This window comes from Lycium barbarum, chromosome 5 (genome assembly GCF_019175385.1).
Source record: "Lycium barbarum isolate Lr01 chromosome 5, ASM1917538v2, whole genome shotgun sequence".
Lineage (NCBI taxonomy): Eukaryota > Viridiplantae > Streptophyta > Magnoliopsida > Solanales > Solanaceae > Lycium > Lycium barbarum.
The window spans coordinates 21,659,813-21,675,110 of NC_083341.1; the positions used below are offsets into that span (position 1 = coordinate 21,659,813).

At 32.7% G+C, this 15,298-nt stretch overlaps 1 protein-coding gene and 1 non-coding gene across 2 annotated transcripts; one reads left to right on the forward strand and one right to left on the reverse strand.

Annotated features, from left to right (window-relative positions):
* Window positions 1–49: 49 nt before the first annotated feature.
* On the reverse strand, window positions 50–4,627 carry LOC132642375 (protein LEAD-SENSITIVE 1-like). The gene is made up of 3 exons (XM_060359604.1): window positions 4,349–4,627; window positions 1,121–1,498; window positions 50–691 (listed from the first exon to the last, which is right to left on the reverse strand). The coding sequence occupies exons 1-3, from the start codon at window positions 4,440–4,442 to the stop codon at window positions 393–395; spliced, it is 771 nt and encodes a 256-aa protein (XP_060215587.1). The 5' UTR covers window positions 4,443–4,627; the 3' UTR covers window positions 50–392.
* A 9,821-nt stretch (window positions 4,628–14,448) lies between these two features.
* On the forward strand, window positions 14,449–14,521 carry TRNAF-GAA (transfer RNA phenylalanine (anticodon GAA)). The gene has a single exon. It is a non-coding gene; the product is annotated as a tRNA-Phe (tRNA).
* The last annotated feature ends 777 nt before the right edge of the window (window positions 14,522–15,298 follow it).

The following is a 15,298-nucleotide window of genomic DNA, read 5'->3' on the forward strand; positions in this document are numbered from 1 at the left end:
TAAGGAAAACTTATTGGTTTCAATGCAAGAACGTTGATGCATCAGGATGTTCTTGCAAATATAGTAGAGGTTCCATTGAGCATATTATCATTTGACAGCGGATAATAAGAAGAAGTTACAGATTTTCTGCACAACAATCTTGTATGCCAGAACATAGACTCGGCAATTAGATGAACAACACCCCCAAACTAGGTATAAAGGCCTAGTTTTTAAGATGGATACAAAACAAATAAAACTCACTCACTGTCAACTTAGAGTAGGATCATTACCTTTTACACACGGATAACCAAAGAGCAGTTTCTGGACAATATGTATGATACGTCAAACAAATACACAACTTCATCATAAATCGGTACAACATCAAGATCGTATGTAACACAATGAGACTGATGTCACCTAGCAGTTTCCGGATTAGAAGCCTCATATTCTAGGATCGTTCTCTCATTGCTGCTTCCATAACCAAGCTTCTCTGCCAGGTTTTCAACTGCTACTTTGATAACATCACTTCGAACGCCAATGTCAGTTGCATATCTATTCACATAATGCATCCCGGCTGTTACTGTAGCCACACCAACAGTACTAGGAATTAGCAACTTTAAAGGGGAGGAAAGAAGAGCAGCTAAAGGAGCACCAATAACAGAAGAAGCTTGTCCGCTGCTTCCAACGCCGGGTCCATCAACTGTCACAAGACCTGTTAGGAGTGGCAAAATTAGCCAATGAAAACATGACCTGCCCAATCCAATCAAGTTTGAGCTGGTCATTGACCCGCCCAATAATTAGTTCAGCCCATTTCAACCCATCTAAACATTGGGATGATGTGTAGCCCAAATTGACCAATGGGAAACCTTGTCAAAATCTTTTCAAAAAGTCATTTTTTTATTTGATATGTTATATATAAGCCATAATAAAGAAAAACCCATAATTTCATTTGGTACTTGGAGAATTATAAAAGAACAAATAAAGAAATTAAAACTTAGTAAGAATTGGCGGGTTGGGTTATGACCGGCCGCTTTTTAGCCTATTTCAGCACAAGTAACTTTTGGGCAGGTCAATTATTAACTCAACTCATTTTGACCCACCTAAATTATATTAAGCCTAACCCGCCATTTGACACCCTTACCTGTTTTGCAGTACAAGGCAAAGTCCTCACAGTTTTGCCGGAACACATTATAGTTCCCGAATCCATTTTGAAGAAGATACATTGCTCGGTGTATGACCGTATCTGGAGGATCCGACACTGCCCTAGTGCAAGTACCACCTCGCACTTTGGCAAGGAAAACAGACGGGCTTACTCCGTATTCGAAGTTGTGGATTGAACCATCGCGGATAAAGCAATCCAGACAAGAAAGAACGACGCCACTGTTAGGTAGCTTAAATCCACAGTCAGGAAAGGTTGGACATGAAGAAGAAGAAAGGTCTGATATTTCATCATCAGCAGCATCAGAAAAGGCCTGGAGACGGTTAAAATGGACCACTTTGCTTCCACCAACAAAAATACCTGTGAATACCATATTCTCAGAAGACTCAATACATTTTAAAAAAAAAAATTGTACTCCTTCCGTCCCAATTTATGTGACAGTCTTTTCTTTTTAGTTAGTCCCAAAAAGAATGACAATTTTCTATATTTAGTAACAATTTAACTTTAAACTTCTCATTTTACCTTTAATGAGATGATTTATAGCTACACAAATATCTATGGCTTATTTTGTACCATGAGTTTCAAAAGTCTTCTTAAACTCTGTGTCCAGTCAAACACCTCTCATATAAATTGGGACGGAGGGAGTACTAATTTGCAAGAAGAAAATTTGACCTTGCTATTCAACACTAATTCGAGCATCGTGATCTAAATGAATATAAAAAAACTGGACTTGTACATCTTGCAGTTGATCCCTTTGGAATTTTGTTTCTTAGTTGGAGAGGGAACGACAACTTTTTAGATCAACAGAGAAAGCACAAGAAAAAACATATGAGATTAAAAAAATTCCAGACACCAGATTCATGGTATGTATTTTATAAAAAAATGGCTCATCTGGGTAAAAGGTTAACTTATGGATATTCCACGTATTTTGCATCAGAGTAAGATAGGTATTATAGATGGGGTGCAGAACCAACACTTAGAGATGAAGTGTCTGCTTCATATTATTATACATCATAGAATAACATATGTTAGAGGAGTCATGAAGAAAAAAGTTACTTATAACAAAGTATGCACCTCGAGAGACCATCATACAATCACTCGAAAAAAAGAGACCATGAAACAACCTCAAGCAGTCTTATGGTTTGTCGAGTTGAACAAGTGCAGATAAGAAGCCATGGTCGTTCAAATTTCAGCAATAAGGCATCAACAAGTAGACCGCACCAAATATAATGAAAAACCTCCAGGACATATAACCTCCAGCCTATCAATCAATTAATCCACCCCCTATATGTAGTAAAAGTGCTAGCTTTATCATTAAGTCATCATTTTGTAGAGCAAAGGCCCTCTATTGTTTCAATTGTATTTTGCAAGACCCTTGAAGGAAGTTTCACTTGAATGTCATGAGTCCTCAATTTGATCAGACTAATATATATGCTACCAAGAAGTATCATGTTAAGTCATAAGACCCACAAGAAAAGTAACAAACCTTTTCCTAGGCTTATTGTACCTTCTAGAAAGATAGAAAAGCACGTGTTACAGCAGCAATACTTAAAATAATATGGCAATTCAACTTAATCTGGTTTAAACTTGCTGAAACAAAACTTTGGTGCCTACATCATTTTTCTAAATTATATTCAGATCAACGGCTCTCTTAGCTACAGAATGACAATTTAGTAGCCATAATGCAGAAATCAGCATATCCTGCATATCTAACTTTTAACTATATTTGCCTGAGGAAGATTCCTCTGAATCCAACTTATTTCATTTCAAATTGCAGTTTTGTTTAATCATGTTATGTAAGTACTACTTTTAGGACTTACATAATTAAAAAGTCTAGCACCGATTAAGCACATATATTTAGACATCATGGTGGATTAAATGCCAGAATTTCCAAGATAGAATGTTTAGGAACTGTATTTCTGTGTAGTAACATCCATTCTCATTTCATACTTAATCTAGAATGGAAGAAAAAGAAGAGAATCAAGCTAACTTTAGTTTACACAACTTTGGCAAACATAAGGATATCGACACTCATTTCACACCTCTAATTTCCAGAAGTAGCTACATATAGTCATATAGACCCTAAATGGTCATAACTCTAAAAACGTTCTTCGTTCATAATTTCTCAGTTCCTCTTAGTCCGAGTATTGAACAGTTTAAGTTACCCCTCAATAGCTTAAATGGACTCTCCCATGCTTATTCGTGTTACTTTGATCTGCCTTTACTATCCAATTATAAGATATGATTTCAGCTATAATACAGGACCTAAGATAAAGCAAGTTGCCAACAAAATTACAAAATTTAATGTACTGCTTATTATTGAAATCCCAAGCAAGACAAGACTTAAGCCAGAACGCACATGAACCTCCATATGTACAAGCAAGCTACTCAGGGATCAATCACAAAACTTGTCATTTTGATGCAGGTGATATCTATGAGACAATAACTATATCCAAAATCAAATGCAAGCAACTGATTTAAGCCAGATTCACATATGAACCTCGGGTAAATTTCATAAATAATCACATAACTATAACTTTTTTTAACTAAAGTCACATAACTATGTTTCTAACAGAAAAATCACAAAACTTTCACCCCACTAACACAAAAGTCACAATTGCCGGAAAACCAACCTTCCTATGAGTGATAATTTTTACCCTTTTTTAATTTTTTTTTAATCTAATAAATAAATACCAATTAAAAGAGGACCGATCTGATCCGACCCGACTCGACCCCAACCAATTTTGGAAGTGTAGTTAATATAAAAGAATCATGTCCCAATGTGATCTCTTTAGCTGCTTAAGCTTTTTATGCCAGATATGCGTATGAAACCATACATAAAAGGCAAGCTAATCATTGCTTAATGACAAAAATTATAATTCTGACTACCCAATTTGAGGGCCCAAAAAAATCCAAAAATAAATAATGAAAGCATATCAGCAGCTATTAAGCTTAACAAACCCAAACACGTCTAATTAGGTTCAGTAATTCATATGAGAAAAGACAAATCTTGATTGTCAAAACCAAATAAAACATTCAAAAGAGGAAATCAAAGCTACCTTCTAAGAAGGTAAATGAAGTAAACTAAAACACTTTCACTGCATGCTATGCCAATAGAGATAAAATAAAAGTCAAACACATAAAACTAAGTACACGGAGAGACAAACAGGCAAAAATACTATTTTTCTTTCCTAAATTTTGTGAGTTTACCATGGTGAGAGTAAGCAAAAGCAGCTCTGTAAGTGTAAATATGATCTCCTGGTTTGAGCTCACTCCTTCCCACTATGTTTGTCAACAACCCCATTTTTCTCTACTCAACTTGCTGTTCTTGGAAACAATGTACTTTGTAACTAGAAATGTTTGATTAATAATGCAAATGGACACATTTCACAGTTTCTTTATTCCCAAACGGAGTGGTTCACCAAATGATCGCTCAACTAACGTTAATGGAAAAAGATGGATACATTATACTAATAAAATCCATTACATGATCATGATGATGAGTCTGCATGTTTGATCATTATCTGTAATTTTCCTCTTTCTCATTTGATGTAAAGATGTATTTGGTGTGCTTGGGTTGTTGCCTTATTATTTCTATAATAAGCAAAAGCAAAAAGTAGTAATAATCCTATTTTATCTTTTTAGCCTATCTTTTCTGTAATAACTCTACCCCCTGCCTTATTTTTCTTTGTAGTAATATTGTATGTTTATCCTTCGTATAGTTGATGTGTGACATTATGTAACGACATGAAATATACAATCTACAAATATTGTATTCATTAAAATAATACTATACAATAAGATAAATAGTAAGCCACTTCGGTGGTGGCCGAGTTGGTTGAGCAGGGTATCTCCCAAATAGGAGGTTTTCGGTTCGATATCACCTGCATGCGTTTCTCAATCGAGCTTGCCGCGTGCCATTTACATCTCATATTTGAGTTGTATGTTATTATATTCACTGTAACGGAATTTACCCAGAGCACATTCAAAGAGTAGGGATTGCGAGTCTTGTTACCTGAAAAGATACATAATAAAAGATATGTAACAACCATTCAAACAAGTTGTAAGCGGCGAAAACAACTACTAAGTTGAGTGAAAATGGCTAAAATTTGCTGGGAAGAACAGACTTTGGATTCTGTCCTTGTGGGGTCGGTGATTTTGCATTTCTCAGTCAAGGTTAATAACAAAAATAGAAAGGGCCTTTTTCATGATTACCAAGCAGCCTAAAATATTGCCAGTACCATTTATAAATTTTGCCCCTTAAAAAATTGGTATATTGTAACAATTACTATACTCACTACAAGAAAGTATAGAAATCGCAACAATTTTTTTTATATTTGGCAACAACTTAGTTTTATTGTTGGCAAATGATTTTTTTGTCGCCAAAGAATTTAATTTTGTTGCCAAAAGTACTTTTTGCAACAATAATCAATCTATGGCAACAAAAAAAAAATTGTTTCCAAATATATTTTTTCTTATAGTGACTACTATGTATTTTGTATATCTTCAAGATATACAATAGTTTCTGTATTGTATATCATTAAGTATACAAAACATGGATGGTATATCCTGAAGTTATACAAAATATACTTGTTAGATTTAAGTGTGGCGTTGTAATTTTTTTCAAAGAGGTTCTTTGACGTAATTTACTGTAAATTTCCCAATTTAAAAAGGAGGAAGGTTAGTTTATGTTTGGGAGGTTGACTGTTGAGTTATGACATCCAATTCATTTTAGTCCAAGCAAATTTAGAGTATTTAAATCATGATCCATTAACTAATTTGACATGTTTAACTTGTCAAATTTAATCCAATAATTTTTTTTAATCCAATACTATTATTTGTCACCTCTATACTTTTCGGTGATCATAATACGTTTATTGATGAAGAAATTGCACGGTTTGCCCTTCAAATGGGCGGGTCTTTAATTATTCCCCTTTAAAATTGAATTTATGCCTAGTGAGGCATAAATTCTTTTAGGGCTGGACATAAATACCGAAAACCGAAAATCGAAAAACCGGACCGAACCTGTCACGACCCGACTAGGGGTCGTGACGGGTACCCCGGGCTAACCACCGAGCATCACTCATTTCCTTACTCGTCATAGTCTTTATACACTTCTTTACCATTCATATACTCATAATCACAAGATAACCATTTTTCATTTGAAAACATAATTAATTTTATACATATAAGCCCTTCGGCTATCAAAATAATAATATGTACAATCATAGCATCGTGAGACCATACTACCCACACATGCGTGTCTACGAGCCTCTACTAGAGAACTAGACATATAGACGGGACCAGACCCCGTCGTGCCCAAAATATACATATGTACACAAAAGAATAATCAAGGCACCTCCGGAACAATGGAGTGCTCTCAAGTTAGCTAACAGCTCCTACAAGTCTGGATCGAGCTCACCTCCCTGTCTACCTGTGGGCATGAACACAGCGTTCAAAGAAAACGGACATCAGTTCGAACATTGTACTGAGTATGTAAGACAAGAATGAAATGAACATAAGGAAAGAATCATAAGCCATGGGAGGAAGATATCACCTGTATGAGTTTCATAAGTGAATACATTTCATACATATATCGTATATATATATATATAATCGTAGTACATATGTCATCACAGTGCGTATATCATCACATCATAATCCTCATCGTTAACTCGCGTCCGGGTAACCATCATATGCCGCCCACTAGTGGTGATCATGTCCGGCCTTCTAGGCACGGTGTATATATAGCAGCCCGTCTTAGCGGTGACATGCCCGGCCATTTAGGCACGGTGGAATCGTATGCGGCCCGCCTTCGCGGTGACATGCCCGGCTATTTAGGCACGGTGGAATCATATCGTCACATAATCATTCATAACTTAACATTTTCATACCTCGCATAAGTATATCATAAACTTACCTTATTGGTTATCTCATAGACATATCATGACTTAGCATCATTATACATTTATCATTAAGAACATACACTAGAATTTGAAGGCGACTATGGCTATGTCGGGGTGACATAAGGTCGTGAACCCCCGATTATATTATGGAGTAATCATCAACATCATATCTCACCTTGAAGGAACTAACAATTTAAGGTGAGTGTACGCAAAGAGAAGCATCGATGAAACCATACTTAGAATTATTAGCTTCATGGACATTTTATATTACACAAGGATTACTCATACTTATAGTCATCATCATCATTATCATGCTCGTATCGTATCCCCTTTCTTAATCATGTGCGTATGTAGTTTTGTATATTCATGGACTCATAGTCTTCATCATATAGGATGATCATGGAAAATTAGGAAGATTCATGCCTTGGAAGGAAAGGATTAGCCTTACATACCTTTTCCTTTTAACTAATCTATCGCTTGCTTGTTCTCCTTCGATGCCCACGTTTCTACCTTCAAGAGAAGTCGCATGAACATTAGCTAATCGATTACTTAAACGTGCTTACTAAAGCTAAATAAAATTGGCAGCATTTCCTTTATTTATACAACTTTTCCCATAATCTATATCAACTCCCAAACATTCATAACAACATTCACAATATAATAAGCAACAATCATCATTCATCTACATTTTCCGCATTTCACAATTCCTCTTCAATTTCTCCATAATTATGGTTATAGTTCACTATCGCGTTTCTCATATATATACTTATTCCATGGTCTAAATGTCATTCACAACATACTTACAACCACAACATACCAATATTCACCATTCAATCCAAACTTCACCTAAAAATGTCACTATCCCACATTTATGACCCATTTTATATATCTTTCTACAATCCAAGTGTTTCTAACTTTCAATACCTTAAACAACATGGAATGACCATAAAATTCACCTTAGATGATGGATGAACAACCCTGGAGTGGAACTTCTCTTCTTGCACCAAAACCCTAGCTCACTTCCTTTGAGATTTTTTTGGTGTAGATGAACTTTTATTAGGTTTCATACACTTGATTTCGTGGATTTGGTATAGTTGATCATGGTTTTCCCTTGGTTTCTTATGGATGAATAATGGAGAAAGTTCTAGAGGTTTCTTGAAGAGTGGAAATGAAATGAAATAAAATGAGAGAGGGGTCCTTATATTAATTCTTGAAATCAGTCCCGACCAAGATATACGGACCAACATATGGTCCGTACATTTTATACGGGCCGTATGTTTGGTCCAGTGAATGATGCCCCTCTTGGCTAAATATACGACCTAAAATACGACCAGTATAATTTATACGGCTAGTATGTTGGGCCGTATAATGCCCAACTGTTCCGATTTCGTTCTCGTTGACTCGTTTGATCTCCAGTCCTTATGGAACCTTCTTGACACTTGTTTAACACCTCAACACCAATCTAAGGGACATTATCACTCTTCTCCAAGACATCATTACGCCATCGTTAACTCGTCGCTCATAATTCTTACCCGACACGCAACATATGCTCTACTTCCCTTGACAACTTTCTTCTCTTGCGTCAAATGTCTTTGTATCTCGATTAGGATCATCAAATGCTATTTCTTACTTATCAAAATGTCGTATACGTCGTGCCCTTCGCTAGCCTATTCACTGTACGATAATGGGGAATTTTCCAAGGTGTAACAGAACCGAACCGAACTTCAAGAAACCGAAACCGAAACCGAACTAGTTTGGTTCGGTATTTGGTGTTCACCTTCAAAAAATCGAAACTGAAATAGCCGAACCGAACTTTGATGAAACCGAACCAAAGAACCGAAATTTAAACCAAAATTTATACATTACCCAAAAAAAATTAAAATAGTCCAGATCCATTAAGTTTAAGCCCCAAAAAACCTCAATTGTAATAAGCTCTCTTTTGCATTTGTATCCCTAATTTTCCACTTCAATTGAGAAAATCAAATATCCTTAACAAAGAAAGGTGACTAGGATGTGTCTTTAGGATTAATGTATGTCCTTTATGTGTTTTCTTAATTATTCTTACTGTATGTATATAACACCTAGTAATCCTATATTATGGTTATGGTTTTTTGTTCTTGTGTATCCTGTTTGTTTGATTTTGATTTTAATTTGTTAGTTTTATGTTTTGTTGCTTTTGAGAATATGAATTAGTGTAAATGGAATCGCTTCTAATATCATATCGAAAAAATCGAATTGGAAAAACCGAAATCGAACCGAACCAAACTTCAAAAAACCGAAACCAAAAGAACCGAACCGAACTAGTTTGGTTCGGTGTTCGGTGTCCACCTTCAAAAAATCGAAAATGAAATAGTCAAACCGAAGTTTGATAAAATCGAACCGAAGAACCGAACGCCCACTCCTAAGTTCTTTAACGGCCTCAACACAACTTGTGAAATGTTATGACGTGAAAATATAAGAGATGAAGAATCCTAGCTTTTTCTTTAGTGTATTTTTTTCTCTTTTGCTTTTGCAAGGAAATTGCGGAGAGGTTTGGCTCAATCATGCTGACGTATTTGTTTGGGAAGGATCCATTTTTGTTGCCTGCGAATCTGGAAGAGATCCTGCAGGAATTTTTCTAAACTGTGCAAATCGCTGGGTTTTAAGATAGTTAATGTTTGCTGCAGATTTGGGCTATGTGGAATGCAAATATTTTATGAGCTAAGCTAGCATACTGAAAACTATTTATTTGAGTCGTATATACCTGTAACTTTCCCCAAATATAACCTATGTCTCACGAAAAAATTATTTGTCTCAAGGGACAAAAATTAAAGGCCAGCACAAGATAGGGGTAAAAGTGTAAATGACCCTTTATTGATTTAAATAATCTGTTTTAATCCGTCAAAATCTTGACCCAATATGGTGCAAGTCAACCAAATTAATTAGATTATATGGATTAATAGCTACTAGTATTAAAATTTTCGGAGGTTTTCTAATGGGAATTAGATATATACACAAGTCATTCATGACCTCATGAAAAGGGAAGCAGGTAGCTTCTGGCCTTGACATATTCAAATTTTGTTGCTCCATTAACAAAACATTAGTATATTAGATTGGCATTGAAAATTTGTGCTTCTTATATTTTTAAAAAATATACATAAGAGAACGTTTTTAAGATCATATTCATTGGAAGACGTAAGTAGCGCACAGTTAACATAAAACGAAAATTGTTTTTTAAGTGATATTGTCTTGTTCTTGCGACGATCTTCCGATGCACTTGTTCATAGGTCATAGATGTGAAACCATAATGAGTGAAGGTGTTATAAAAGATAAATTAAAGTAAATTTAAAATCGCATAAAAATAGAGTTGTCTCGAAATATCTACAAACTCATTAAGATCATATTCACTTTAGCAAAAGATAGGATAATTGGAAGGAAAACATATAGACGAGTGATACCAATTAATAGTTGAAAACATATTTTAGTCATGTCAAGTTAATGTATTTACTTTAGGCCCTATATATAATTTCTACGAGTCTTTTAGCCCTCTTAAAAATTTTTAGGCAAGTGGAACATATAGAGAATTTCTAGTACTTTAATTTTCATTTTGTGTTGTATAACATTAGTTTGAGATAAATTTAATTAGAGAAACGTGGTTAGTGAGAATTCATATAATCAATCTCAACTTATTTGGAATTGGGTGTAATAGTTATTGTTATATTTCCTTTGTTAAATGGTGCTCCAATAGTTTAGTTCATATTTTCTATTTTTTATTTCTACTATTTAGAAGAGTGAGTTTTACTCACTCTTCGTCGTCCGTCATGGGCCCCTTCATAAATAAAAAAAAATAATTTGGGCCCCCCTCCATAAATAAATAAAAAAAAATTGCCCCCCCCCCCCCCCAATATTAAACAGGCCCACAAAAATAAAAAATAAAAATTTTGCCCCCACCCCCCATAAATAAATAAATAAAATAAAAAATTGTGGGCCCCATGTTAAACACCAGCCAGTATTAAAAAAAAAAAGTGGAACCCATCACATCCAAACTCACGGGAAAACAAAAGTGGATCCCATATTAACAAAATCAAGCAATATTAAAAAAAAAAAGTGAATCCCGTATTAAAAAAATAAACAATGTTAAAAAAAAATTGTGGGCCCCATATTAAACACCATGCGTATCCGTAGCAAACACTAATATAATAAAGTTTTAAATACGGAGCACAAACTACAATGTTATATTAATCGTGTTTTGAACATAGTATCCCATATTGACAAAATCAAGCAATATATTAAAAAAAAAAAAAAAGTTAATCTCATATTAAAAAAATAAACAATGTCAAAAAAAAAAAAGTTCAGACTTTGTATTCTTAGCAAACACTAATATAATAAAATTTTAGATACGGAACACAAATTACAATGTTATATCAATCGTGTTTTGAACATATATATATATATATATATAATGCATAAAAATAGTGCAAACTAATAATGTTCAAAAGGGTGAGCCCCATACTAAACAACACCAAGCAATATAAAAAAAAAAAAAACTATATAAAACATGGGTTTAGACCCATGCTTCATCGTCTGTTGTTCCTTCAAAAAGAAAAAAGGGTGGGCCCCATACTAAATAACATCGAGAAATAAAAAAAAAAAAAGTGAAACTCACCACATCCAAACTCACAGGAAAAAAAAAAGTGGACCCCATATTAATAGAATCAAGCAATATTAAAAAAAAAAGAAGGTGAATTCAATAAAAAAAACTATATAAAGCATGGGTTTAGACCCATGCTTCATCGTCCGTTGTCCCTTAAAAAAAAAAAGGTGGGCCCCATACTAAATAACATCGAGCAATAAAAAAAAAGGAAGAAAAAAAATTCCACATCCAAACTCACGGGAAAAAAAAGTGGACCCCATATTAATAGAATCAAGCAATATTAAAAAAAAAAAAAGGTGAATCCCATATTAATAAAACAAACAATGTTAAAAAGCAAATGCTTAGAAAATCAAACAATTAAATCAATAATGATGGACTCATTGCCACATGCATATCAACCCATTAGTGGGAGCAAATGAAATTATTGTACAGCAATATACTTAAAATACTTATATATTAAAATAAGATAGAATTTAATTACTTTTTCATTTTTTCCTTACTCTAATAAACGTGAAAAGAGATTAATATCATAAAAGAAAAAATAATATTAAATGGAGATCAAATAATTAATAAGCTAAATTAGTGAAATTATAATTCTAATTGGCGTTTCCTTAAAAACCGTGTAAAAAATAACATGACAAGTAAAATGAGATAAACAAAAAATATTTACTAAAAATTAAAAAATAGAAGTTCTTCATGGCCCAATATTAAACACCAACCAGTATTAAAAAAAAAAAAAAGTGGAACCCACCACATCCAAACTCTTGGGAAAAAAATGTGGGCCCCATATATATTAAACAACAACTAATATTTAAAAAAAAAATGAATCACATATTAAAAAAACAAACAATGTTAAAAAAAAAAAGTGCTGAGAAAATCAAACAATTAAATCAATAATGAGGAATTCATTGCCACATGCGTATCAACCCATTAGTGGGAGCACATCAAATTATTGTACAACAACATACTTAAAATACTTATATATTAAAATAAGATAGAATTTAATTTTTCATTTTTTCCTTACTCTAATAAATGTGAAAAGAGATTAATGTCATAAAATAAAAAATAATATTAAATAGAGATCAAATAATTAATAAGGTAAATTAGTGAAATTATAATTATAATTGACATTTCCTTAAAAAACATGTAAAAAACAACATGACAAGTAAAATGAGTTAAACAAAAATATTTACTAAAAATTAAAAAATAGAAGTTCTTCATTTAAATAGAAAATTAAATTTCTACTTCGTTTCATCTTAAACATATAAAATTAATATAATAATTTGAATTAGAATTATCCAAATCAAATTTTGATAAAAAAAATTATATGTATTACTTTACTATTTCTACTATATAGAAGAGTCAATTTATAGAGGCAACATTGTCGTCCGTGTTCGGTCCTATTTTTTTTATTTAAGAGTAAAAAAATCATTTGTGGTCCCACCCACTTTTTTATTTAAGGCAAAAAAAATGACGTTTTATACTTTATATTACCAACTCTTCTAAAAAGTAGATAGAAATACTTTATTATATTTCTATTTTTCTACTATATAGAAGCATCGATTTACCCATGTTTCGTCGACAGTCACTCTTAAAAAAAAAAAAAAACTGGACCCCACCCTCCCCAAACTCATGAAAAAAAAGTGAAACCCACCCTCTTCAAACTCATGAAAAAAAAAAATGGACCCCATGTTAAAAAAAAAAAAGGCAACATAAAAAAAAAAAAAAAAAACGTGCATCCTATATACTAAAAAATCAAACAAACAAAAAAAAAAAATCAAACAATATTCATATAATTTCCAAAGTATCCCCATCAAGTCAATAATAGTGGATTCATTGTTACATGCATATTAACCCATTAGTGAGAGCAAAGGAAATTATTGCACAGCGAAAAACATGGACCTCATATTATTACTTTTCTTCAAAATATTTAATTGCTGTATTTTCTATTCCGCCATGTCATTTATTTATTATGTTTACTAAAATAAATATACTTAAAATATATATATTTAAAAAATAACATACAATTTAATTACTTTTTTATTTTTATTCTTACTCTAATAAATGTGAAAAGAGATTAATATCAAATAATGAATAAGATAAATTAGTCAAATTATAATTCTAATTCGCGTTTCCTTAAAAAACCATGCAAAAGACAACATGGCAAGTAAAATGAGTTAAACCGAGAATATTTACCAAAAATTAAAAAATAGCATTTGTTCGTTTAAATAGAAAATTAATTTCTACTTTGTTTCGTTTCAAACATGTAAAATTAATTTAATAATTTGAATTAGAATTATCCAAATCAAAATTTGATAAAAATAATAAGTATTTTACACTTTTAAATTAATCGAATTAAAATTGAAAGTATCAACTGATGCTTAAATATTGCTATTATTTTATCTCAAAGAGAAGAAAATAGTTTTCTTTTAAACAAATCTTCTCTTTTAAAAGTATTAATAAATTTTCGTAGCAAACACGAATAAAATAAAGTTTTAGATACGGAGCACAAACTACAATGTTATATTAATCGTATTTTGAACATAGTATATATATATATATTATCATTATCTAAACACAACTACATATACATAGATACACTATAATCCGAAATGTTGGGCCTGTGCGCAGCACGGGCATAGGCCATCTAGTAAAATAAAAAGCATTACTAATTATTTAACTTTCATATTTAGACACAAAATATCTTGATAGCATAACTGAGATTTAGATATCTCAATTAGATTAAGTATTTGGATTCATTGTCAACAACAGCGGGGATAGCTCAGTTGGGAGAGCGTCAGACTGAAGATCTGAAGGTCACGTGTTCGATCCACGTTCACCGCAAACGTATTTTTCCCAACATTTTCTAGAGGCTCAGTGTAACGATCTTCTTAGCACCCTTAATTTGTCACTTTATTTGCTGAAGTTTTCAGTTAGTCAGTCAATAGGATATTGAAAATAAAACTTGTTATGACAAAAATACACAATACTTTTCTTTAATATATATAAGTGCCGTGCAGGTACTAATATATCATTGCGTGTACCATAAGCTATATAACTTGTACAGTTTACCCGATTATTTTTTAATCCCACGTGAACATATGTTATAGTATTTAATATTTATTTCCTTCTCATGTATAGACGTATGCACTTAAATTTTAATTCTCCCACACATTTATTTCCTCCGTGCACTTTTACTTGTTCACTTTTGACTTTTCACGTTCTTGCTGAATATTTATTCTCTTCTCATGTATAGACATATGCAGTTCAATTTTATTTCTCCTACACAAATTTATTTCCTCTGTGCACTTTTACTTGTTCACTTTTGACTTTTCACGTTCGTTAAGAATTAATAAATCTCACGTGGATATATGTCATAGTACTGAATATTTATTCTCTTCTCATTTATACAGGTATGCACTTCAATTTTAATTCTCCGACACATATTTATTTCCTTTGTGCACTTTTACTTATTCACTTTTGACTTTTCGCGCTCTTGTTGAATATTTATTCTCTTCTCATGTATACATGCAGACACTTCAATTTTAATTCTCCTACACATATTTATTTCCTCCGTGCACTTTTACTTGTTCTCTTTTGACTTTTCACGTTATAGACTAA

Excerpts from the sequence above, each read along its gene's own strand:
- LOC132642375 (XM_060359604.1), bottom strand. The coding sequence starts at position 4,442 with ATGGGGTTGTTGACAAACATAGTGGGAAGGAGTGAGCTCAAACCAGGA. Across the intron at positions 1,499-4,348 it reads TTTTGCTTACTCTCACCATG|GTATTTTTGTTGGTGGAAGC; the intron begins GTAAACTCACAA and ends TGGTATTCACAG. Across the intron at positions 692-1,120 it reads TGCCTTGTACTGCAAAACAG|GTCTTGTGACAGTTGATGGA; the intron begins GTAAGGGTGTCA and ends CACTCCTAACAG.